The following is a 26,264-nucleotide window of genomic DNA, read 5'->3' on the forward strand; positions in this document are numbered from 1 at the left end:
AGCGGCCGTCGCTGCCATTTTAAGTTGTTTGTTCTCGCTTCTCGTCTCAAACGCGACTCTGCCCCGGACCTGGGAGGCGCCGAGGCCGCCGCTGTCGCTTCCGCAGCCACCGGTGGGGGGGAAACCAGGCTGTGCCACCGCGGACGCTCACCCTCCGCTTCGGCTTCTCCCCCCTCCGGGTCTCCTCGACCTTCTTTCCGAGAGCCGGAACTCGATCCGTGCGGAGAAGAAAGACTCCAGAGCAGATGCTTGAACTGAAATAACTTTTTATTTTGGGGGGTTTTCTTCGCTGACAGACCCCCTTTAGCGCAGGGCTCCCCTCCCCTTCCTCTCATCCCTCTCCGCCGCCAGTACAAATCCAACCCCCCCTCCCCCTTCCTCCTCGTTTTTCCTCCTCTCTTTTTCTCTCGCCGTCGCCGCCGTCCCCGCGTTCTTCCCGTCCGCCGCCGCCCGGGGCGCCGAGCCAGACTATGGGTCCCAGGTGGGGGCTGAGCGGCGGCAGCAGCGCGGGCGGCCCGGTCACAGTGCGCACTGCAGCGGGGATGGAGGGGTTCAGTTGGCTGGTGGTTTTCTCTTGACATGGCTCCTGCCCGTGCTGCGAGCAGCGCCCCCACCGCCGCCGCCACCGCTCCGCCCGCAGGCTGCGGCTAGAGGGCCCGAACCCCGCCCGAGAGTCGGTCCGCCAGTCCCGGTCTCCGCGGGGACAGGGAGGGGACTTCCCCGTCACCCACCCCGCCCCAGCCGCCTCCAGTCCATCCCCCCCTGTTCCTTCGGGAAGCCAACTAACGACCCCGCCCTAAACCATCCAAACTCGGGAAACATGGTCTGTTCAACGTGAGAGCTGAATCCGGAATCCGGGAACTTAGTTTTTCTTTTTTTCTTTTTTCTTTTCTTGGGTGGGGTGGGGTGGGCATACTTTAAAAAGTAATTAATATTAACGCAATTATTTTCTTTTCTTCCCATTGATCCTTCCCCTTTACCCTCTCCCGCCTCCTCTACCTGGGCGGGGATTGTTTCCACGATGAAATGAGTGAAAACCCGAGTGATCCAGTGTCTCCCGTGGTGCGAGTGAGTCGCTGCCGCTGAAGGCAAAGGGTGGGGGTGGGACCTCCGGGGGGTGGAAGGCAGGTGGTCCCCGGGCACTGCCTGGGCTTTGGGAGAAAGAACCCGCCACCTTTGCCTCAGCAATGCTTACAAGAAGATAAGTCTCACTCCCCACGATCTTGCACGCGGGCAGATTCATAGGGAACGGTCCCTCGTCGGGGAATGTAGGACTCATTGCAGGACTTGGGGTGTTGGGATCCCGGGCATTAATCAGGTCTAACCACAGAGCCGGAATCATTATTATATCGTGTTATATATACCCCTTTTTCTTCTGCCATCATGATTCTCCTTGGCAGCAGCATTAGCAGCCGCCTGATGGTGAAAATGTGGGTGATGGGGAAATTGGTAATGACTCCGCTGTTTTTTCTTATGGCTCCTTTGGGCAACAGCTGCCCGCCCCCGGTATACACTGTAGTTGATTGCAGGGAAACCCTGAACCTCTCCCCTTCTTTCTCTACCGATTTTGCACTTTTCTCTTTGCTCACCACCAAGTGTAATCAATAACACGCACTGATAATACATAGCAATAGTGAAATCTGAAATAACTAAGAATTAATTAGGTACTACAGCCATGAATCTGGCTGGGTAAAGTTCAATTGGATATTTCAGTTTCATTCACCTACCCTGTTTGGTTTTGGGGGGAGGTTATTTTGGTGGCTTTTTTTTTTTTTTTTTTTTCCTTTTTGATATTTGGAAAGTAAGGATCACAGTCCCCCTCATTTCTTTTCATTATTCCTTTTCTAAAAAGAGGGAAAAAAAGATCCGGATGGATTTTAAGGATTGGACTGGTGTCAACTGTGTTTCATTGCACACCTAAATCCTACTAATAGGTTTATCCGTTCCCCCACCTTTATTTTGGCAGTTAAGCCAAATGTGTTTTCCAAAAAGTTAGTTCAAGTATTTTCTCTTTCCTTCCTTCCTTCCCTTCCCTTTTCCCCATCTGACCCCAAACCATTCTTGTCCAAACATGACTGGACAGCAGCTTTTGTTTCTTGACCCTGTAATATGACAGTCTCCTAATATTGCCAGAAGGTGCAGTTTTTGGGTTGCAGTCGTGATTTTAGCTATACAATCATATTAGCAGGAAAAAAAATGACTTGTTTCTGTTGTACTTGAGTCTTAAGAAAAAGTGCCCATAGTTTAGTGACAATTTCCAAAGGCTTTAGTACCACCTGTATTTCAAAATGGGGGACCCAAACTCCCGGAAGAAACAAGCTCTGAACAGACTACGTGCTCAGCTTAGAAAGAAAAAAGAATCTCTAGCTGACCAGTTTGACTTCAAGATGTATATTGCCTTTGTATTCAAGGAGAAGGTAATTTAAAGTTCTTAATGTGATTTAGCACAAGGTTTTTTGTAAGTGTATATTACATGGTTAGGGTTAAAGAGTGGTGAACAAAAGTCTCCATTTGTGTGCTTTAACTTTGGCACTTTAACCTCAGTCAAAGGAGTTAGGGTGTAACCATGAATGAAAGGCTTGTGTGCTCATTGGTTTGGAAATAACGTAATTCTAAAGCTGAGTATCAGGATCCACTTTTAGTTAACATGGGGTGAGTAGCATTGTAAAACTCGCATTTTTGTTTTATAATAAATTTTATTTACGTGGAGTTATATAGAGAACTTGGTTACTGAATTTAAAGATTAGGTATATAGAATGTTTGAAAGTAGTAATTGAAATCAAAATGTTTACTTGCTGAAAGCTTTCTGGTCAAGCTACATGCTGTAGTTTACCTTTTCTCACAGTACATTTAGTGAAATAGAATGCACTTTTATTTTTAGGAGCAGTTAATTACTGTAACGGTTAATTTGTCTTTAGAAGTACAGCATGACCAAAAGAAGTGTACAGTTTTTTTGGTGTTAGAATTAATCCCACAGTAAAACAGCAAATAATGAGTTGTGAGCAGTCACGGAAAACATGATAAAAACTTCTGGCAACTTAAAATAATGGACAGTTTCTTAGATAATCAATTTCTATTAAACATGAGGTTAGGTTTTGAATATTAAGGAAACACTGCTTTGATTTTGTGCTTAAGTTGTGAGCTAATTTCACATCAAAAACACCATCTTGGCATGGTATATCTTTAATTTGAAAGTTTCTCACGTATTTATTCCCAGTATTAAAGTTATTAGTATTTAAGAACTCTTGTAGCTGCTAGGTACAGCATAAAAAGTGGTTTCGAAAGTGGTTTGTTTTGAAATGATTGTCTCAAGATTGAATATCACAGATTAGCTTTTTTCTTTTTTCGTTAATTGCAGAATTGATAAAGACTAGATTTTAATAGACACTATTACAATGTAGGTTCACTAGAAACATGAGATAAAAATAGACTAGAGCTCTGAATTTAATTTATCAGATGCTGAAAATTATATCATCTAGCTCTTCTCACACCTATGGAAATCTTTGACTGGACCAGTATCCAGACAGTTGTCTTGAGCAGTTCATGAATTTTATAACCTAAATTGATGAGTTCTTGATCTTAACTAAGTTTGAAGGTTTGGTGGACATTTTTTCCTTTCCTTTTGAATATTGACATTTGTAGTTACATAATACCCAGAAGGGATAATGGAAATGGACCCTAGAGCCTTGATTTTAAGCTGCTGAGAGTTTGATTTTGCTGTACGTAGAACCAGTTAAGTGAACTTGGATCAGGAGTAAATCACTGTTTTATTTTTTTAACCACAGGGGTGTCTGGTGTTTGTTTCTCATTGTTTAAGGAATACTGTGCAAAACAAGTTCTTGGTATGGTTACCGTAATGCTAAAAAAACGCAGTTAAACATTCTGATAATAGCCTGTTTGTGTGTGGTTGGGAAGTAAGGGGGTTGAGGGAAGAACAGAGGGATCCACCTAGTTTGAAAATCTGTTTTCTGTATGGAAATGGCTTCAGTTAAGAATTTTGCTGTGTTAGAATAATGCTACAAAACATTGTATTATGAACTCTGGGTGTTAAGAGACAATGTGCTACCAGTAGGTTAATACACTTTTTTTTTTTCCTTTTAGAAGAAAAAATCAGCACTTTTTGAAGTGTCTGAGGTTATACCAGTTATGACAAATAATTATGAAGAAAATATCCTGAAAGGGGTGCGAGATTCCAGTTATTCTTTGGAAAGTTCCATAGAGCTTTTACAGAAAGATGTGGTGCAGCTCCATGCTCCTCGATACCAGTCTATGAGAAGGGTGAGTTCTGTTTTTAGGTCTTGATTGGGTAGGCTTTTGTGAGTTAAACTTGCCTTTTTTTTTTTTCCCTCCTGAGAATGGGTACTGAACGGTGATCGTAAGTCTCTTTAAAAACGGAATTTAAATAAAGCCATGTTTAACTTTTTTAGGCATTACTCTGTTGGTAATGGTGTACATTGTTGTGATTCATGTATGATATTACTTTTGTAATATGTATGATATACATATTGAGAGATTTCCTTTTTCAGGGGAGAATAAAATATCTTGCCCCTTGTAAATAAGGAACTTTTGAGGCGGTTTGTCTAAACTTCTCCAGCTCATTGAAAGTTACTGTGGGCAAAGTAACTTGAACAAGAGGGCCCCATCATTAGTATGCTTGGGGGGCAGCTGGAGATAACCATGTAATGGTCTGGAAGAGGTTAATTGGCCTCAATAATTGGCATATGATAAAAATTGCATTTCACCTGTAATACGGTGAGTTAGAAGTTCCAGGACACCTTTTATTAATTAGGGTCTGATTTTAAGAGTGGAAATAATGGTACAAGAACTTAAAAGACAAAAAATGAGAGGTTCAGTTGGCAGTTTTCACTGTGCACTGATGAGTTTAGATCTCAGTATGATGAATATTGGACTGATTGACTATATGTGAACTCTAAAAAATAAAAATTAAGATTAGGTCATAAACTATTCAGATTGTATACTAGATCTCAATATGATGAATATTGGACTGATTGACTATATGTGAACTCTAAAAAATAAAAATTAAGATTAGGTCATAAACTATTCAGATTGTATACAGTCCTATTACTGTCACCTCTTAAAAGACATAATATGTGGTAGACCCTTAACATGGATTTGCAGCAACTGTCAGGGCCCACTTATAAGTGGGTTTTTTAAAATAAATAATTTACAGTACTACTCAGTGTACAGTTGGTTGAATCCACAGGTAAAGAACTACAGATATGGGGGGCTGGCTATAAAGTTACATGCACAGTTTTCGACTCTGATCGGTGTCTCATTCCTGCCCAGGTTGTTAAAGGGTCAGCTGTATAGTGGACCTTTTGCACTTGAAAATGTTTTTGTAGTCAGACCCTGTAATTTGTGATATTGCTTGTTATGGCTTTGTTTATTTGAAAGTAATGTTTTTTTTGTGTGTGGCATTTTACAGGATGTAATTGGCTGTACTCAGGAGATGGATTTCATTCTTTGGCCTCGGAATGATATTGAAAAAATTGTCTGTCTCCTGTTCTCTAGGTGGAAGGAATCTGATGAGCCTTTTAGGCCTGTTCAGGTATTTTATTCTAAAATAACTGTGGTGAACACATAAATAAGTTGAAAACTCAGAGAATAGGGTCCAATTTAAGAAATTCCTTAGGAATATGCTTTCTGATAGGTTCTCCTTCACAAGTCCCTCCTGGCCTTTCGACTGTTGTAAGAATGGACAGCATTTGGATTATAGAATCGCATGAGATTGAGGTGGTTCTGACTACCCAGTGTGTCTTTGAAATTATGGTCAGAGCAAATGTTTTAAGGTAGACATGGCTTCCCTGGTGGCTCAGACGGTAAAGCGTCTGCCTGCAATGCGGGATACCCAGGTTCGATTCCTGGGTCGGGAAGATTGCCTGGAGAAGGAAATGGCAATCCACTCTAGCACTCTTGCCTGGAAAATCCCACGGACGGAGGAGCCTGATAGGCTACAGTCCATGGGGTCGCAAAGAGTCGGACACGACTAAGCAACTTCACTTTCACTTTCTTTGTTTATAGTGGGGCCCATAGATAAACTTTAGGAAATCTCTTCCCCTCCACCACACTCGCTTCTAAAATACTTTGTATTTAACTCTGGTTCTTAAAGGAATCTCATCTAAGAAATGAATGAAGAAACCCTTTCCTAGGAGTTGATTTGCATATAAAGCTTCATAGGAGAAAAGAATTTAGTAGTGGTTCTTAACTAACTTTCCTTGACATTTGGCTATGTTTGACTTGTCATTTAATGTGCTTGACAATTTCTAATGTTTTGTTTAAGGGAATTTATCTGTGTGTTGATGTAATTTGTCTGTGTGTGCATGGTTGTAAGTACAAGATCCACCAAAATGTTAATTGTGGTTAGTTTTAGGTCAGATATAGGTAACTTTTCTTTTTTTACTTAAATATATTTATGTTTAATAAATTTCTATGAACATACTTACAATCAGACAAACTAAGAAGTAATTAACGTTTATTTAAAGACTAAGTATACCAAGCTAAATTTTACAAGGCTTATTTTGAACTGATTGCTTAGGACAGTGAAAATTGTCATTGAAAAAATTTTGCTTTTATCCAGTCTAACGAAGTGTCTTTATAGTGCTTTTGGGTGTAATAGACTAATTGGTATCCTCCTTCTGTCCCCATGGTAATGTTGCTACACATTAGCTCAAATAAGTTGTCATTTTTCTAAGGTTCATTTGCCGATAGGCTAGAGGTGAACGTCCTCTGTTTGCGTTGTTTTAATTGATGACATCTGACTAAGATGAATGTGCTGGAGAATTTAAGCTGAATATAGAAGACAGAAATGGAAAAGGCATGTTATCAGGGCAGGTCTTACACCTTAATGGTGCTGCTCTCCAGAGCCCTGTTAGGTTTTTGTTTTTGTTTTTTTCAGTTCAGAATTTCCCATTTGAAAAACTTAGATCTGCTTATCGCAGTACGTTTAATTTCTAGTACCGTGTCTTTCTCTCAGACCTTGTTTTTAAAAAATAGTTGTATTAAAATAGTCTTCTCAAGTGTTACTTTTCTTTAAAATCATGGCTGTTATGTTGAGTGTTGACTGCTAGGCTGTCTTTCAAATAAAATTTGATGTATGTTGAATCTCAGTCCTTAAACTAGGTAGATAGGAACCTCCTTTTGCTAAGAAACTGTCATATAGGTAAAAAATCCAAGGTCATGCAGTTAAGTGGTAGTCAAGACTTAAGTCTAGACTGACTATAAAGCCTATGCTCTTAACTCACTACCGTGTACTGTGGAAAGTTCCCTGAATGATAAAACCTTAAATTATGGACTGAATATAAGCAGTAGGATATAGGATTATCTAGGATTTAGATAATATTTTTATAATTAGCAGTGTAAAAACAAACATACTTCTTTGAAGTAATTTTAATATAAATATCCTGAATGAGAAACCTTAAATAAAAATAACAGAGTTTATTCTCTCAAGATAGGTGAAGGAAAGGCAAACTTTAACTCACACACCTTTTTTTCTGACTCAAAAGCATTTTAAAATCAGAATACTTCAGTAGTGAGATTTAATAGAAACCACAGTAAAGATTGTTTTAAAATATTGAGTTCCACTATATTCATAGTACTGTGAAGCACAGGGAGGAACTATTAAAGTTGGTCTGGTCTACTCTTTTCTCTTCATTCCTAATGCTTTTGCTCAGGTTAGCTCTTCATCACGCTCTTATACCATTCATTACTTTCCTTCCAGGAATTGTTTCTTACATGCTGCCTATTAGTTTTCTTTTTCGTGTGGACCATTCTTCCCAAAACTCTGGGAACTCTATTCAAGCAGGATAGAATTGATTTGCCACAGAAACACATGCAGAGCCTTTTTCAGTCTCACTTAAATTTCTTGTCAGTGTGGTATCTACTGGCCTCTTCCATCCACCTTGATATATGCCATAGTGAAACACTTGAAGCTGTCTTTTTTGAGCATCGTTTTGATTTTGACACACTTGTGTTTGTGTAGGTTGTTTCCTAGAATGGCATTTTCCCAATTGCTTACCATTTTTATTTTCCCCAGGGAAAATTACTGTCATCTTTCAAGGCCCAATCCAAAATCATCTGCTAATACTGCCCTCATTGTCTACTGTTAAGTTATTCTTTCTTCTCATGGTGCTTTTAACAGTAAGAACCCATTTTAAGGTTTTTTTTTTTTTTTTTTTTACAAATAACCACATCGTATTCTGGGAAAGGTTTGAAGTAAGTTAGGATTTACGTTTTTATGTTGCTTTTCCTCTTCAGTGTATGTGAGTCCCTTAAGAATGAGATTATCTTATTTATATTTGTCACTATCTAATAACATGCTTTTCGTATTGAGTTCAATAACTATTTGAATTGTGCAAAAGTATAATTCAATATTTTATGTAGAGTCATGTGTAGGGGATACCATATTTTATGTTATAGCTTATGAGAAAAACTGCTGGGTAGTAAAACCCTAGACAGCAAGGTCTGACTTTTTTTCCATGTTAGTATTTTCTACTGTCTTTGACATAATGGGAGAATAAAGATTGTTTGAACCAAATGGGCTAATAATCATTTTTACAATTCACTATTCTAAAATATCAGATTGTGTAAGGTTTCCAGGTTTCTTGAATTCCCTGTTAGCCTGGTCTTTTCACCTGTCATTTGGCTTCTCCATAGACATTTTGTTGGATAATCTTCCTCATGTTAAAAAATCAAAAAAATGTTATGAGTGACTTGATAACTGTTTTTCATAATGTAAAAAACTTTACTAATATGAAAAAAATGTGTATAAAAACATTTTTTTTTAAATTTGAGGGGTTCCTGTATCCTTAGATACTCACCTTTGTGAGGCCTGGAAGTACATTTCAGGTGTGGGTTTTATGTTTCATTTACTCCTCTTAACTGATGGGTTAGAGCCCTTTTATTTTATAGGTGAGGAAGTTGAAATTTAGAAAAGTTAAGGGATTTGCACAGGTCACGTAAGTAGTGAGGTGTGCACCTGGGATTGGAATATAAATAGATTTCTTTCCAAGAGCCATCTGTAGCATTCTTTGTTATATAAGAGAAAGATGGATGGTGTTATTGGACTAAGTACTAAAGTAGGAGTCTTGAGCTGAGTAGGTCTGAACATCTCATTTAATGATATTTGGCTTAAAAGGAGTATTAAAATTTAGTCACTTTGGTATAGTTTTTCTAGAAGGTCAAATTACGAAGTGCTACGCAGTAGAATTTTCTGTGATCAAGGAAATCTTGTGTATCCCAAGAGATTATTTAGAATGGTGGCCACCAGCCACCAAATGAGACTATTGATCATTTGAAATGTGGGCAGTACAATTAAAGAACTGAGTTTTCAATTCCATTTCATTAATATGAATGTAAGTAGCCTCTATTGGTTACCATATTGGAGAGCACACCTGTATGCGTGTGGGTGCAGTAGATGTTTTCGGTAGTGTAACATGCTTGTGGTTACATGTGAATGTCTTATTTCGTAGGCCAAATTTGAGTTTCATCACGGTGACTATGAAAAACAGTTTCTGCATGTACTGAGCCGAAAGGACAAGACTGGAATTGTTGTCAACAATCCTAACCAGTCGGTGTTTCTCTTCATTGACAGACAGCACTTGCAGGTAAACTTTTTTTTTTTTTTTGGTAAACCACACAAGGGCGCATTTTAAAAGTTTACTGGTTAGTAAATTGTTTTCTGTACGTTACTTAATTCTGATTTGCCCCTTCAGTATTGCATTATTTTTGAAGTTACTTAAAAACCAAGAAACAGATGTCCTGATCTTAACCTGGAACACTGGTTCCCAAACTGCTGCATGTTAGATCTACATGGGGAGCTTTTCTAAAAGTCATGAATTCAGTTTGCAATAATCAGAATCTGTATTTTGAATAAAATCCTCAAGAGATTGATAACACATTTATGTTTTGAGAAGTACTGGCCTAGATCTTTTAAATATCTAAAAGGATGAAAGCGTATCTGTATTTTAAAGGTCCACATGTATTTTAAATTAAGTATTTCCAATTTAAGTAGCAGTCCAAGTATTCCAAATTGATTTTTATTGGGTAAAATGTTTATTCTTATGGACCTAAGCCTAATAAATGTCATCACTTAGAATTTATAGTGGGTAATAGATACTTTGTTAATTGTTAAAAATAGCATCATTGTAATTTATTTAGCATTCATTCAACAGATAAGTGCTAAGTGTCAGATATTGTATATCAGTGAACAAGTTAGAAATTCCTGCTCTATGGGTTGGCATTTCATTGTGGGGAACCTAGAAGTAGGTAAGTAATAAATACTAAGAGAAAAGAGGGAATTACACTGTTTGGTGTGAATTCTTAGATAATGTCACCAGAGAAAGCCTCATTGAGAAGGTGATTTTAAATACTTTTTTTTTTTTAAGTACAATATTAACTGCATTGTGCAGAACATTTTTGTTTTTATTTGAGCAAGTCTGTGCAAGGTACTAGAGAATTAGAATTGGGAGTCATACTGCTACCTTCAAGGAGCTGATAGGCTATTTGGGAAGATTGTACATTTTGTGCCTTATAGAAAGTAATTTTATGGTGTAGTTATAAGTAAAAGAAACTGGGAGTTAAGAAAATTAATTTCACTGGAAGCATGTGATAAAGCTGATAGAAAAGCATACAATTTAGGTGGGGTGTTTTTTGTTTTGGGCCTTTTTTGTTTTTAGTTTCTTATTTACCTAAGTGCTCCTGTGGTGAATATTTTTTGGTTGACTCTTTTATCCTTTTTAATTGCTTATAGTATACTTTCATTTGAGTTACTTAGAAAATACTGTAGAGCAGGATATTCAACTAGTGTCTACAGTGACCCTTGAATGACACAGGTTTCAACTGCACTCGTCCACTTATACATGACATTTTTTCAATAAATACATAACTGCTCAGTCCAGTTGGCTGAATTCATGGTTTAGTTAGCTGATGTGGAACTGTATATATGGAGGGAAGACTAAATTATACATGGAGATTTTCAACTGCATTTAGGGTCTGTGTTCCAATCCCTGTGTCTAAGTGTCATGTCATCTGTACGTAATATTTTACGCATTCATGATACAACCTTTTTCTTTTTTTGATACTTTAAGGCTATGTGGTTTATCTGTGAATCTCTTCAAATTTTCACAAATCTCAAATTTTTTCCAATATGTTTATTGAAAAAATTTACTTATGTGTGGGCCCTGAGCAGCCCAAACCCATGTTGTTTAGGGGTCAACTGTATTATGCACGAAACTCAATACTTTCTGTGTATGAGCTCATTTAATCCTCATAATAGTTTTTTGATGTATAGATCTTACTACTCCTATTTTATAGTTAAGGAAATTAAGAAATTTGATTGGAATCATCTAGCAGAGATCTCCCCTTTATGTTCTAACATAATGTATATGATAAGGGCTAGACCAAAAAAATTTTGAATGGGTGGTGGTATAGAAGCTCATGCCTAGAATTCGGATTCTAACATACACGCAGTAACTTACTGGCCATGAGACCTTGGACAAATAACTTCTGTGATCATGTTCTTTTCTATAAAAGTAGTAAATGAAAGTCCTAGGTTTTAAAAGTTAAAATGAAAAAATATATGTATTGGGTTCATTTATGTACATAGGTATATAGACTGCTTCAGACATTGGCAAAGTCCACCTTCTGTTCCTTTTGCCTTTTTTTAAAGAGGTGCTATAGTGAAAAGATGCAAAACTTTGAAGGCAGTTCTGGGTTCAGACTTCATCTTCCACTTACTGCTGCTGCTGCTAAGTCACTTCAGTCGTGTCCAACTCTGTGTGACCCCATAGATGGCAGCCCACCAGGCTCCTCCGTCCCTGGGATTCTCCAGGCAAGAACACTGGAGTGGGCTGCCATTTCCTTCTCCAATGCATGAAAGTGAAAAGTAAAAGTGAAGTCACTCAGTCGTGTCCGACTCTTAGCAACCCCATGGACTTCAGCCCACCAGGCTTCTCTGTCCATGGGATTTTCCAGGCAAGAGTACTGGAGTGGGGTGCCATTGCCTTCTCCGCTTCCACTTACTAGCCATAGTTTTTTGTGACTAGCCATAGTTTTTTGTGGAAGTACCTTGCACTTGTTTATCAGAAGTTAGATGTTAAAATGGTAACTGCTTTTTAAAAATACTCAACGAGTGTGATTTATCTGTTAATACTTTGGCCTTGTCCTTTACCCCAGGATATGCTTAAATCTCTTAACCTATTTCTGATTTCTCTACCTCCTGCTCTCACCACATCTGCTGTCTTTCTGTATACAAATGTGATTGCAAATCTCTATTCAAATCTATCTCCATGATATGCCTTTAATCCTAATTTCTTTTAGCTAGTCTGATTTTCATAACTTTTTAAAGTCTGCATAAATTTCTGTAAACATTTAGTATCATGTTGACTCTTTTTCTGTATTTCGTGTGTCAAGGTTCTGTCCCAACTAGACCAAGTTCCCTATGAATAGGGACCATAATTTCTTGCCTTACTCTATATGCTTTGTTACTGTGTTCTTAAGTGCTTAATAAATTGTGGGAGATTTTCATGTGATAATTGGCCAGTTATGTTGAGGTCCTTCTTAAGAATATTCTAAAAATTTTTTCCCCTTCCAGACTCCAAAAAACAAAGCTACGATCTTCAAGTTATGCAGCATCTGCCTCTACCTGCCACAGGAACAGCTTACCCACTGGGCAGTTGGCACCATTGAGGATCACCTCCATCCCTACATGCCAGAATAGAGTGCTGACCAGCAAAATGGAGAAGATCAGAGAGTGCAGCAGCAATATTTTTTTTTTTTTTTTTCTTACCACTTGATTCTTTCAGAGTTTAAAGAAAAATGGACTCATGCACAGAACACTATGCATTTTGAAACTTGTTCATCCTGGATTTTTTTTTTTAATCATTTGTATCTCAGAACTTAAATTAGATGTCTTCTGCACAGACTGTGTGAAAGAAGATGCTTTGCATATTTGCTGTACTGCATCAGCATCTTACTAAAAATGTGAAATGAAAGGACTATTGTACACTGAAATGCTTAAATGTTTCTGAAAGCACAAGGTGATACTCATTTTTGATGGTCTTTCCATTTGTGCTGGTGTTGGCCTCTTTGACACCTGTCATCAGTATTTGGAGGGTGAGAAGTGAATGTAACAGGTATAAACGTTTTTAAAACTTATAGCTTTGCTATAATCACCGTTGTTCAGAGCAGTGTCAGATTCATTCTAATGGCCAAAAGTGGTTGTTTAAAAAAGAAAAAGAAGATACAACCATGGGAAAGAAATCTTTAAAGAGCATCTCATTGTAGGCAGTCTTGCCTCATATATTACTGGGTCATGTTTGTTTCCTGGTACTCATAAATGTATGTGTTTTATTTCCAGATCTCTTTCCCCAAGTTGCTGTTATGAAAGAGTATTCTGCCGAGTGTGCACAGTTACACACGTAAAAGCAGATCTGGAGTCTGAAGTAGCTAAACGGCTATGAAACTGAGAAATACATTCATAGCTGCAGAAACCACAATAGGTAGAGGACTTTTGGTTTTTGTTTTTTGGTTTTGAAAAGAAGAGATTTTTATTATAAAGAAAAACAATTCCAGTGAATTGTGCAGAAATACTGGTTTTTACACCATCCTAAAGGAAAACTTAGGGTTTTTTTGATGTAGAAAAGTTATTAAAGTTGGGATCTTAAATTGTGCGGGGAGGAAAAAAAACACCATTGAGTGTCAAAGTTCTAAAAGCAGAACTCATTTTGTGCAATGAACATAAGGAAAGACTACTGGATAGTTTTTTTTTGTTTGTTTTATTTTTCTTTAAATGAAGAAAAGCTTTGCTTAAGGGTTGCATACTTTTATTGGAGTAAATCTGAATGATCCTACTCCTTTGGAGTAAAACTTAGTGCTTACCGGTTTCCAATTGTATTTAGCTTCTGGTTGGAATTTGAATAAATGAAAACCTAAATAAAATAGGTGAAAGTTCCCTGACTATTCAGGTGAATACACAAAACTCGAAGTGGTAACTTTTCTTATAAGTCACTTGGGTACCTATTATTGAGACCTTCAGTTCAGTTCGGTTCTGTCGCTCAGTCGTGTCTGACTCTTCGCGACCCCGTGAATCTCAGCTCGCCAGGCCTCCCTGTCCATCACCAACTCCCGGAGTTCACTCAGACTCTTAGCCCATGGCTAAACCGTAAACTCAGAAGAGAAGTTGGGTTTGTAATTTCAACAGGAATGGGAATCAAAGACATTTTGTCAGCTTTTAACAGTTACCATCCTGACCTTATACCTGGCTTCGTGGAAAGGCAAAAATACTCGTAATTCACAGTGCACTTCCATGTTTTCTATCAATTGACAATTGGAATCTATTTGAAATGAACACTTTCTCATGGTCAGGGACTGTTCTAAACTCTTTATCTAACCACCCTGAGTGGAACTAGGTGCAAAGGTTTAGGAACTTGCCCCCATACTCAAGTTTTAAAGGGTTCAGGCCAATTTTTTTAAAAAAACAACGTCCTTATTTGGTATTTGAGTGATTTCCTTTGTGGTTAAATTTGGATTAGGTATCCTGGCCATTGCCCATTGTGAGTGATGTTACACCCCCTGAAGTTAATATCCAGAAACACTGCTCGTGTGCTCTTTATTGATGTCCACGTTCATTGGTGAAGGTGGTGTCCTATTTCCCCATTTGATAGTTACTGTTTTATATTTACTCCTCTACATGTGCCAGCATTCTGTTAACAAGAAAGAGCTCTCCTGTCTCAGCCATTTATTGTTACCTAAACAGTATGGACTCATTTCTTTTCAGTGCTATATAGTTTATTTGTAATTGGAAGATAACTGCTTTACAAGTGTGGGTTCTGCCATACATTAGCACGAATCACCCCTAGGTATACATGTTCCCTCCCTCATGAACTCCCACCTCCCACCCCTCTAGGTTATCACAGAGCACTGGGTTTGAGCTCTCTGCGTCATACACTGCTATTGTTTTTCATGCCTTGTTTCACGCCTTGTTTTATTGAGCACTTACTTTCAAATACAAGATAGTTTCATCTTGTTATTTCCCTATCCCACCCCCAGCTCTGAAATCAGCTCTTTCTCCAAGGATCCCAAGTTACTTTTCATGGGCAATACTAGATGGGTTTCCTATGTGTACACTGCTATTTTCAAGTCTGCTTCTGCCCTTCAGCAAACAGAGCTATGTGTATTCTGATGTGTATACTGTATTCTAATACAACCAAATGATCATCAGCCTTTAACTATTAACTGTTTTCCAACTTCCAAAGGAAATTACTTCCTTTCTTTATGATCATCAGTTGTGAAATATTAGAACTAAGACCCTGATGACAGAAACCAATTATAAATACCACAGTTGACAGAAATTTGAGAAACTGACTAAACAATGTGTGAACTTGGTCTTTCTAATAGCAAGCATTAGGAGATTGAAGATCTGCATGGTTTTATTCTAGGTACTGGAAAAGGTAATTCTGTGCTCTCCCTACTACCACCACTATAAAATATACTAATCATGAACTGGGCTATTTATCCCACTGGGCTGTTTATCACTAATCTGCTTTGCCTTAAAGTTTATTGAGGACTGCTCACTCTTATTTTTCAGTGTGGCCTGTGGTTCATCTGCTTTGAAGTTCCATAATCTTGGAATTGGGTTTTTAAAAAAATGTAGCATTTTAGAGCTGAGAATGACCTACAATTTAAGGATTAATCATTAATTTGTCCTTCAGCTCAATACTAGGTTTTAGTTGTAAGGTAATCTTACCTCAAATGGCCCTGTGAGCTTTGCTTTACCTGTTTTCAAAACACACTGAGCTAAGAGTGTTTTCATCCAAGTATTACGTATGATTACAGACTAAAACTTTTACGAGGCTCGAAATCAAAGAATATAGACAACCCCCGTCCTGCATTCCACTTGATCTTTGGCATTTCCCCAAAGACTATTTCTTGGCTACTTCTAGTTGTGCTACTTTGAAAATTACTCATTGTTGGACTTCTTCACGGAGCCTTCGGGTGGTCTGTTTCCCATGTGTTTGGTATGTCTGCCCTGTGCTATTAATTTTCCCGTGGCCTTGTTCATCAGATCCACAGAAGCAAATGAAAGGGATCTTCCTTCCTTCAAAACGTGTGCTGTAATCAGTATGTCTTCTCCCACTTTAGCAGGTGACATGTACCTTGAAAGGAAATATTTAAATTTAGTTAACAGTAGTTTTTAAGTGCATCTCATAACAGCCTTATGTTTTTTTCCTAGATAGTTCAAGAATAATAGTAAACTTTCTGTCCTTTCTCATTTGAATGGCAGATCCTGACCCAAGTTCTCTCTTACTGATTCCTTACATGCACACAAGTTTGTTTTCCCATAAACAGGAGTTTTCAACTGCTCCCCAGCCCTGCGGCCCTTCTTTGTTTTTAGGTTTCCTACTTCATATTTATCTGGGGCTAGTGAAAGATTCCCCCAAGCTTTCATTTAATTTGCTTAACTTCCAACATGAGGTAATACTTGCTGTTTGGTTATCAATATTCAGAAGTTACTCAGCTCTAAAATGATTTAAAAACAACTATAAGGAATTAATTGAGGCCCTCTTGGATCTCAGGCAGCTCCTGATGGTGGCCAAAACTTCGGCCACACAGACTTTGAAAGGCCAAAATTATGTTTGGCTTATTAAAGATGCTTTATGGTTGTAATAGCAGTATCTTGGAAGATCATGACGTGCAGTGCCAGGTTGGAAGATCTCTGCTCCTAATAGTCTTGAGGCAAAGCAGGGTCGTCAGACGGTCTTAACCCTCATCACATGGAATAAGGGAAGAACTGCTGAATACATGCCTCAATGCCCTAGCAGTTCTTTTTGTTCATCTTAATCTCAAAAGACCCTTTGCATTTTAATCTTGTGATTTGCTTACTGCATGCTCATTTCCATAGTAAAGACAGACTAAATGTTAAGTTAGCCTAAGGAAAGATTTAGATTGAAACCTGATGACTGACATGGTTTACACTGACCTCATGTCAAATAACGTTGGCTTTCCCACCCTAACTTCTGCCTCACCTGCCAACAAAAATCATATCTTCTGTAGCTTAGGTGGAAAAATTGTCTTTTTCAACACCACATTTCAAAAGCATCAATTCTTCCAGTGCTCAGCTTTCTTTATGGTCCAACGCTCATCCATACATGACTACTGGGAAAACCAGAGCTTTGACTAGACGGACCTTTGTCGGCAAAGTGATGTCTCTGCTTTTTAGTATGCTGTCTAGGTTGGTCATAGCTTTTCTTCCAAGGAGCAAGCTGTGGCTGCAGTCACCATCTGCAGTGACTTTGGAGCCCAAGAAAATAAAGCCTGTCACTGTTTCCATTGTTTCCCCATCTATTTGCCATGAAGTGATGGGACTGGATGCAATGATCTTAGTTTTTTGAATGTTGAGTGTCAAGCCAGCTTTTTCACTCTCCTCTTTCACCAGGAGACTCTAGTTCATCTACGCTTTCTGCCATAAGGGTGGTGGTATCTGCATATCTGAGGTTACTGATATTTCTCCCAGCAATCTGATTCCAGCTTGACCTTCATGCAGGCTGGCATTTCACATGATGTACTCTGCATATAAGTTAAATAAACAGGGTGACAATATACAGCCTTGACGTGCTCCTTTCCCAATTTGAAACCAATCTGTTGTTCTATGTCCAGTTCTAACTGTTGCTTTTCGACCTGCATGAAGATTTCTCAGGAGACAGATGAGGTGTTCTGGTATTCCCATCTCTTGCAGAATCTTCCATAGTTCATTGTGAACCACACAAAGGCTTTGGCGTAGTCAATACAGCAGAAGTAGGTGTTTTTCTGGAATTCTCTAGCTTTTTCTGTGATCCAGTGGATGTTGGCAATTTGATCTCTGGTTCCTCTACCTTTTCTAACACCAGCTTGAACATCTGGAAGTTCTCGGTCCATATATTGTTGAAGCCTGGATTTGAATTTTCAGCATTACTTTGCTATTGTGTGAGATGAATGCAATTGTGTGGTAGTTTGAGCACTCTTTGGCATTGCCTTTCTGGGATTGGGATGAAAACCGACCTTTTCCAGTCCTGTGGCCATTGCTGAGTTTTCCAGATTTGCTGGCATATTGAGTGCAGCACTTTCACAGCATCTTTTAGGATTTGAAATAGCTCAGCTGGAATTTCATCACCTCCACTAGCTTTGTTCATAGTGATGCTTCCTAAGGTCTACTTGACTTCCCTTTATCACTGATTATATATCCCTGATTATTTATATTATTATTACTAATATATATTGTACTTAGAAATCCTTTTAGTTCTAGATTCTAAAACCATGGAATGTTTTTAAGGCAAATCTGTAGCTGCACTTAAGGATGACCAGCTAAGGGCAACTCCTGCTTTATTTCTGTTATAAATGTGTGTAGTCTCAGTTGTTTGAAATGAGTTATCACATTGAAAAAAGTTATTTGGGGTACAGTTTGTATACGTACGTTATGTTCATATCAACACTGACTCCGGATATACCCCTTTCTGTGCACAGCAGAGCAAGCGATGATATGACATCCACTAAGGTGGCTATCATGCCGCCATGGAGAGTGCCCATTTTATTGGCATGCTGCTCTTCCACTTTCATTTCACAAATCAGTTTCCCAGGGGCAGCAGAAACGAGAGTCACCTAAGTGTTAAAAAAATTTTTTTTGAATATTTGGTGGTATTAAGAAAAGCACAAACAGCTCTACCAAGAACTATCACTGGATTAAACCAAGCCACCCCCAAAAGTTGATTCAGAAACTGAAAATGAAGTTACCAGTCTCTCTTGATAGAAATGAACTCTGGAGTAAATTGTTTTGAAATAAAAAGGAATATTTAGGGGAAAACAGGAGTAGTTTTTCTTAATCTCCACTACTCTGCATAAATCAAACATTCCATCTGAGCTTCTGAACTCTATGTACAGCAACCTGGCATCTCTTAATGTCTTCTCAGAAATTCTGCACTAAGTCAGGTGGTCCTTGTGATCTGTTAGTCCATTGTAGTTTTAATTTGGATGTTCCCTAGTTATTGCACAAAGTAATTTTCAGAATGACTTCATGATGAATGGTTTAAAACAATGTTTAAAATAGGCTGAAAGAAATTCAATACAGGATGAGAACAAGCTTATACCACAAACCTATTTTAGTGTAAAAAAAGTTTAATAGAATCCAGCAAAGTTAAATTGCTGCTTTTAAGGTCCTGCCCCATTTATAGTATCATAATGAAAAAAATTACATAAAAGATAAAATGTGGAACAATGAATTTAGAATGTTATATCAAACATCTTTAGAAAGGAAACAAAAATAACAGAAATGTGTTTCTTATATCCTATTCAATTTACTAGGAAAAAACACCATAGATATCTAACATTTAGAAGTCAGAACTGAACTGTGGATGGAATGCGTTGCATCCAGTGCAGTAATTCTTGCTGTCACTAGAGGTTTTCAGACAGAATATGGATGCCTGTGTGAGGCGTCTGCTGTATTTGGGGGAGGAAGGGGTGTCTCCTGCATTAAACGATTCGATTCTCGGTAACTACCATTTATTGAGCACTTTCGTAAGTCAGGCACTGTGCCAGTCTGTCCATGCACTATGTAATAAGGGAGAGATGGTTTCCATTTCGTAGTAATTTAAATTCAGACTGGTTTACTCTCAAGATCACCAAGGATATGACAGAATTGAGATTCAGGTCTAAGTCTATTCACCTCCCAATCTCCCTTGTTGCTAACTGTAGAATCTCTAGATATATACAGTGGCTTTTATGCTCCCACCAGGAAGGCATTTTCGAACTTCACAAACTAACTTGAGTTGTTTGCTGTTGTTTATCCTCTACAAGGCCCTGATATAAAACAGAAACAGAACCATAAAATACAAACCATTCTAAATAATATGTTTTGCTTAACAGGTAAATCAATGGAAAAGTGAATGTCAGAATGGGATCATTATCATTCAATAAATGATCTAGCCATAAGATGTCCTCATTAACTAATAATGCACACCAAGGAGACCCAAGATATAAACTCACCTTACTAGGGCATTTACTAGACTCTTTGAAGCACTGCAATCTAAAGATGAACAAGATCAAATCTCTGCTCTTAAGGGGTTTCCAGTCTATAGGAACAATACACGCACACTGCAGTACAGTGACTGACTGCCGAGGGGATAAATACAGGTTGCTGGAAGTAAGGATCTTACTCATCCAAGTATGTTTTCAGGGAAGAGACATTAGAAAGGCATCTGTGAAATTATTTACACTTTGAAGGATGGGCAGAGTTTAGCCAGGTAAAGACAGTTTGAAAAAGCTAGGCAGTTCAGGAAAGCCTCATCGTCACCAAAGGTGGGTGCGTGTGTGTGTGTGCATTTTCAGTCACATCTGACTTTTTGCAACCCTACGGATTGTAGCCCGTCAGGCTCCTCTGTCCATGGGATTTTGCAGGCAAGTATACTGGAGTGGGTTGCCATTTCCTTCTCCAAGTCACCAAAGATAGTTAAGTATAATTTCAAGGTACAATGTATTTAATAGAGGTCAGTTCTTAGTGTTCCATATGATTATCTAACTTTGGCTGGGATGACAAAAAGTAAAACAAATGTCGATTTCACTTTCTACTGAAGAATACTGATTTTAATACTGACCTTCTCCCCCAGCCTGGTGGCGCAGGTGGTTAAGAATCTACCTGCCCAGAGGAACCAGATAACAAACTGCCAACATTCACTGGCTCATAGAGAAAGCAAGAGAATTCCAGAAAAAACATATACTTCTGCTTCACTGACCACACTAAAGCCTTTATTGTGACAATAAACTGTGGAAAATTCTTAAAGAGATGGGAATACCAGACCACCTCATTTGTCTCCTGAGAAACCTGTATGCAGGTCAGGCAGCAACAGTTAGAACTGGACATGGAACAACAGACTGATTGAAAATTGGGAAAGGAGTACAACAAGGTTGTATATTGTCAAGTTTGTAACTTTTGACTCCTTCACTTTTTGTCCACCACCCACTCCTGTCTCTGGCAATCACCAACTGTTCTCTGTATCTCTGAGCTCTGTTTGTCTTTTGTTTTTCTTAGTTCTACATAAAGGGAGATCATATGGAAAATAAAAATGAATCTACCTGCAATGCAGGAGATCCTGGTTCGATCCCTGGGTTGGGAAGATCCTCTGGAGAAGGAAATGGCAGCCCAGTCCAGTATTCTTGCCTGGAGAATTCCATGGATAAAGGAGCCTGGCAGGCCACAAGTCCATGGGGTTGCCAAGAGTCGGACATGACTGAGCGACTAAACCCACCCACCCAACGTGAAAGGCCAAAGGCTATACTAAGATACAAAATTGGCTGAAAATGTATACTGGAATAGAGATACTCTTGCACTGGTCACTCTGATATGACAGAGAAATACTTTTATGTGTTACCAATTGTTTTTTGTTTTTTTTTTCCAGCCCTGTTGCACAGCTTGTGGGATCCTAGTTCCAACCTGGGACTGAACCCAGGCCCTCAGGAGTGAAAATAGAGTCCCAACCATTGGACCATCAGGGAATCCCTAGTGTTACCAGTTCTTGTCTCCCCAAGTAGAATAAGTAAACCAATGGAAGATAACAATGAAGACTGATTCTTCTTTCGAATCAGAAGACTGATTCGCTACCCAACTTCCCAGAACTAAGAAACATGTCTTGTGGGGGAAGAAACTAATAACTACCTCTCTGTTGACAAATGGGGCTGAGGAGAGGACACTGTTTCAAAAAAAACAGATTTCGGTTTCAGTCATGATACAGGCTGTAGGGAGCACATGTATTTCTTTGGTTATTAACTGTAGCTAACTTTGTGTTAGAGACCATGCTCAGAAATGTATATGCATGTCTTACAGGCACTGAGACACCGTCTCAGTCCTCACAAATCTTTCAAGTAGCCAGTGTTTTGGTCTCCACTGGACTCAGGTCCACTAAGTAAACCTGCCTCCCCTGAGTTACTTGAAAAGAACACTGAAAGATAAAGGTAAAAATGGAGGCAGTGAGAGACTACTTTTTGGGGCTCCAAAATCCCAGCAAATGGTGACTGCAGCCGTGAAATTAACAGATACTTGCTCCTTGGAAGAAAAGCTATGACCAACCTAGACAGCATTTTAAAAAGCAGAGACATTACTTTGCCAACAAAGGACAGTCTAGTCAAGGCTATGGTTTTTCCAGTAGTCATGTATGGATGTGAGAACTGGACTATAAAGAAAGCTGAGTGCCGAAGAATTGATGCTTTTGAACTGTGGTGCTGGAGAAGACTCTTGAGAGTCCCTTGGACTGCAAGGAGATCCAACCAGTTAATCCTAAAGGAAGTCAGTCCTGAATATTCATTGGAAGGACTGATGCTGAAGCTGAAACTCCAATACTTTGGCCACCTGATCTGAAGAACTGACTCATTTGAAAAGACCCTGATGCTGGGAAATATCGAAGGCAGGAGGAGAAGGGGACGACAGAGGATGAGATGGTTGGATGGCATCACCAACTCAATGGACATGAGTTTGAGTAAACTCTGGGAGTTGGTGATGGACAGGGAGGCCTGGTGTGCTGCAGTCCATGGGGTCGCAAAGAGTCGGACACGACTGAGCGACTAAACTGGCTGAGGAACCAGTAGAGACTATCAGAGAAGACCAAAAACAAAAGTTAACAAATGGGTGCCATGGGAGGCAAACAAAGCCCTAGGGAAGAGCTCGGAAGAATTTAAATATTCCCTGAAGATTTAACCAGCTGAAGTACCATTTCACTCGTCTTCATTGGCAGGGTGGTGATGGTGATGAGAGATGTGCTAAGCAGGATTATAAGCAGTATTTTTCCCCAAAGGCTGGTAAATGGCAGATTTTATCGAATCATTCTAGAATGCCTACAAAGGTAGATGCTATGAAAGTATATTCACAATAATCACACTGGCAGGGTTTCTCTCAATTACAGCTCCTCTGCTGCCTTCAACCTGGAAAAGAGGGGCTAATAGGGAAAGACCTTCCTCACCACCTATAGACTGAGGACTGGGGTGATGTCTCTTCACTCCTCCAGATCTCCTCTCAAGAGGGAAAGCACAAACTTGGGGAGAATTTTTGCAGCTAATCTAGTTTGGAATGTAGAATTGGAATAGAGTCATTCCCAGGAAGGAGTGATGCCATGCAGGAATGTAAATATGATGAGCCCATTATGATAAAATCACAAATCCAACAGCAACAAAGTCTAAATAATCTGTTCCCCGAGCAACAGTAGTCTAAGTATACCTGTTGGCATATCACGTTGATAAACTTTAAGTAATAACACTGTCCTTTTGTGGTAGAGCCAAAGCTTCAAAGTTTTTCGAGTAAGTGTAAGGTCTATTCTTACTTTCCTAACCACGTCTATAGTCTTCAAAGGCTACTTACTGTTCTCAACCCTGTATGTCCTCGGGGTTCAGTCTTAAATCCTTAATGCTTCTCTCTAGTCTGTGCTGTTCCTCTTGAGACAGCTCATTCACCTATACTTTACCTCTCATTTCCACAAGGATAACGTGACACAATTTAACCTGGCTTCTGAACTGCCTGCGCTTATTTCTTTGTGTGTTGGATTTCACCTGGTATTTCCAGATCTCACCTGAGACTCCTGAAGTATATACTTTCCCATGTGTTATTGTGGGGGTGAGAGTTCCATTGGCAAGTAACTTAAACATCATAAGGTGAAACATGTTTCTTTACTGCTGAACTAGTTGAAAGCTTTCAGAGAAGGCAATGGCACCCCATTCCAGTATTCTTGCCTGGAAAATCCCATGGACGGAGGAGCCTGGTAGGCTGCAGTCTATGGGGTCGCTGAGGGTCGGACATGACTGAGGGACTTCGCTTTCACTTTTCACTTTCATGCATTGGAGAAGGAAATGGCAACCCACTCCAGTGTTCTTGCCTGGAGAATCCCAGGGTCGGGGGAGCCTGGTGGGCTGCCGTCTATGGGGTCGCACAGAGTCGGACACGACTGAAGCGACTTAGCAGCAGCAGTTGAAAGCTTTAATATATAAAAGGGATGCAATGGCTTTATTCATATGAGGTACACAGAGTAGTCAAATTCAGAGATACAGACTATAGATAGTGGTTGGCAAGGCTGGGGAAAAAAGGGAATGAGCAGTTATTGCCTATATGGTAGAGTTCCAGGTCTGCAAGATGGAAAGAGTTCTGGAGATGGATGGTGGTAATGGTTGTACAACTATGTGAATGCAAAAATTACTACTGAATTGAATACTTGAATATGGTTAAGATGGTGAACTTTATGTTGTGTGTGTGTGCGCTCAGTCGTGTCCAGCTCTTTGTGACCCCAAAGACTAGCTGGCTGGCTCCTCTGTCTGTGGGGATTCTCCAGGGAAGAATACTGGAGTGGGTTGCACACCCTCCTCCAGGGGATCTTCCCAACTCAGAGATTGAACCCAGGTCTCCTGCATTGCAGGCAGATTCTTTACCGTCTGAGCCAACAGGGAAGCCCCATGTGGTAAAATATGTGTATTATACCACAATTCTAAAAACGGGGATACATCCATGTTTTCTGAAATTATTTGGAGGACTTTTTTTTCCCCCCTCAGGGCACATCTGATAGTGTCGGGAGCCACGTTAGGCATTGCTGACAAAATGGAGGCACAGCCCCAGACCTGTTTCCTCATTCCGCAGGCATGGTCCCGGGATGAAGGAGTTAGGCCTTGTAATTCTGACTTGTCTTTTCCTCTCCTTGGCTGAGTTGACTGAAAAGGAATATTAAGGTGCTTATTGTTTTTGAGAAGAGCATGAGAAGGCACAAAGTCTTCTGCAGCTGTGCTCAGAGAATAATTTATAAAGCTAATCACTGACATTTGTTCAAGGACTTTTACAAAAAAGTGTTCCAGGGTGAGCACACAGGCCGCAGCTTGAGACCATGGGAGGGATTGCTATCTGAAGCCTATTTATGAGGAAAGTGTTTATGGCAAAGGAGTTTGCTGAATTTAGGGCTTAGGAATAATTAAAATAGAAGCTAAAGATTTAAGGGATGCTGTAATGTTAGCATATTCTTCTATAGCTTATAGAAATTAGGGACTTTAGAGATATTATTAGCTAGAAGCCCTTTCTAAGAAATAGTGAGCTTAGGATACTAGGGGCAAACAGGACTTAAAAAGATAAGAAATAAACTGAGGAATGTGGTATGCAGCCCAGACATTAGCATGAGTTACAGTGTATTCACAAGGACACATGAGAAAAAGTAGATAAGAGAATTGCTGAGGCAGAAACTCCTTTTGAGGGGCAACAATGATTTATGGAGACAACAAATCTGGGTCAGTGGGAACTGAAAATATCAAACCTCTGACCTAATGCTTTTGTCAAAGTATAAAAGAGAACCATAAGCTTGAAATAAATAGGCAGTCCAAGAAAACTGAGAAGCTGCCTTAGGTTCTCGCCGACACTGCTCACCCCTTCAGGTTGAATCCCTGGCTGCTGGAGCTGGATTCTGGCATGATGGGACTGTTCCTTGGAACCTACTTTTTTCTTCTCCTCGATGATAAACTCCTGGAGGGTGAGGAATTGTGATGGGGAGTGTGTGGTTTGTGTGTGTGTACATGCACACAGTCGTGTCTGACTCTTTGAGACCCCATAAAATGTAGCCTGTCAGGCTCCTCTTGCCCGTGGAATTTTCTAGGCAAGAATACTGGAGTGGGTTGCCATTTCCTCCTCTAGGGGATCTTCCCAACTGAGGAATCGAACCTGCATCTCCTGCAATGGCAGGTGGATAGTCTACCACTGTGCCACCTGGGAAGTTGATGGGTATTTCTTTATAATCTCATAGTACTTTGTTGACTTATTTAAAAGTGATCTTATAGCAAGATCAGGACTTTATTTTGAGTGTTAGTCTTTCTGTATCAATGCTTTATAAAAGATAGGTTTTGTGGGTGTTTATAAACACTGATAAAACAGAGGGTTTTTTTACAAAGAGGACAGGCTAAAATAAAGAAGTGCAATGTATGATCTCATGCATTGACTTGACATCTATACCAGAACTAATTTTCAATTTGCTTTCTTCAACAGATCATTTGTAGAGGGACAAAAAGTCACCATCAATTATCAGATTCTATATGATATCTCCAAACAACTGTCCAAAAAACAATATTTGGAATTGGAATATTATCAGCCAGATTTTCCAGTGTTTTTGTATTTGATTCATTGACTTTGTGGGAGTGGGTAATGGGGCAGACTTGACACAATAGTTCTGTACACCTCACTTGCTTCTTACACCCAGAAACATTATTCCTTCTAG

At 39.3% G+C, this 26,264-nt stretch overlaps 2 protein-coding genes across 3 annotated transcripts in view; one reads left to right on the forward strand and one right to left on the reverse strand.

Annotated features, from left to right (window-relative positions):
• Nucleotides 1-13,996, forward strand: C23H6orf62 (chromosome 23 C6orf62 homolog). Of its 2 annotated transcripts, none has more exons than XM_027524924.1 (5): nucleotides 1-2,417; nucleotides 4,102-4,278; nucleotides 5,447-5,569; nucleotides 9,489-9,623; nucleotides 12,611-13,996. In XM_027524924.1, the coding sequence occupies exons 1-5, from the start codon at nucleotides 2,289-2,291 to the stop codon at nucleotides 12,734-12,736; spliced, it is 690 nt and encodes a 229-aa protein (XP_027380725.1). In that variant the 5' UTR covers nucleotides 1-2,288; the 3' UTR covers nucleotides 12,737-13,996. The 2 variants fall into 2 exon arrangements, with proteins under 2 accessions (XP_027380725.1, XP_027380726.1); XM_027524925.1 differs by having other exon boundaries at nucleotides 23-1,068.
• Nucleotides 12,784-26,264, reverse strand: part of ACOT13 (acyl-CoA thioesterase 13) — a 15,830-nt gene continuing 2,349 nt past the window's right edge. The window contains exons 2-3 of the mRNA XM_027524923.1: nucleotides 18,467-18,651; nucleotides 12,784-16,172 (exon numbers count right to left, since the gene is read on the reverse strand). Of these exons, the coding sequence (XP_027380724.1) occupies nucleotides 15,977-16,172; nucleotides 18,467-18,651 (381 nt within the window). The 3' untranslated portion in view covers nucleotides 12,784-15,976. The remainder of the gene's footprint in view (nucleotides 16,173-18,466; nucleotides 18,652-26,264) is intronic.

Source organism: Bos indicus x Bos taurus, chromosome 23 (genome assembly GCF_003369695.1).
Source record: "Bos indicus x Bos taurus breed Angus x Brahman F1 hybrid chromosome 23, Bos_hybrid_MaternalHap_v2.0, whole genome shotgun sequence".
In the NCBI taxonomy this organism is placed as follows: Eukaryota; Metazoa; Chordata; class Mammalia; order Artiodactyla; family Bovidae; genus Bos; species Bos indicus x Bos taurus.

Excerpts from the sequence above, each read along its gene's own strand:
- C23H6orf62 (XM_027524924.1), top strand. The coding sequence starts at position 2,289 with ATGGGGGACCCAAACTCCCGGAAGAAACAAGCTCTGAACAGACTACGT. Across the intron at positions 4,279-5,446 it reads GATACCAGTCTATGAGAAGG|GATGTAATTGGCTGTACTCA; the intron begins GTGAGTTCTGTT and ends GGCATTTTACAG. Across the intron at positions 9,624-12,610 it reads TTGACAGACAGCACTTGCAG|ACTCCAAAAAACAAAGCTAC; the intron begins GTAAACTTTTTT and ends TTCCCCTTCCAG.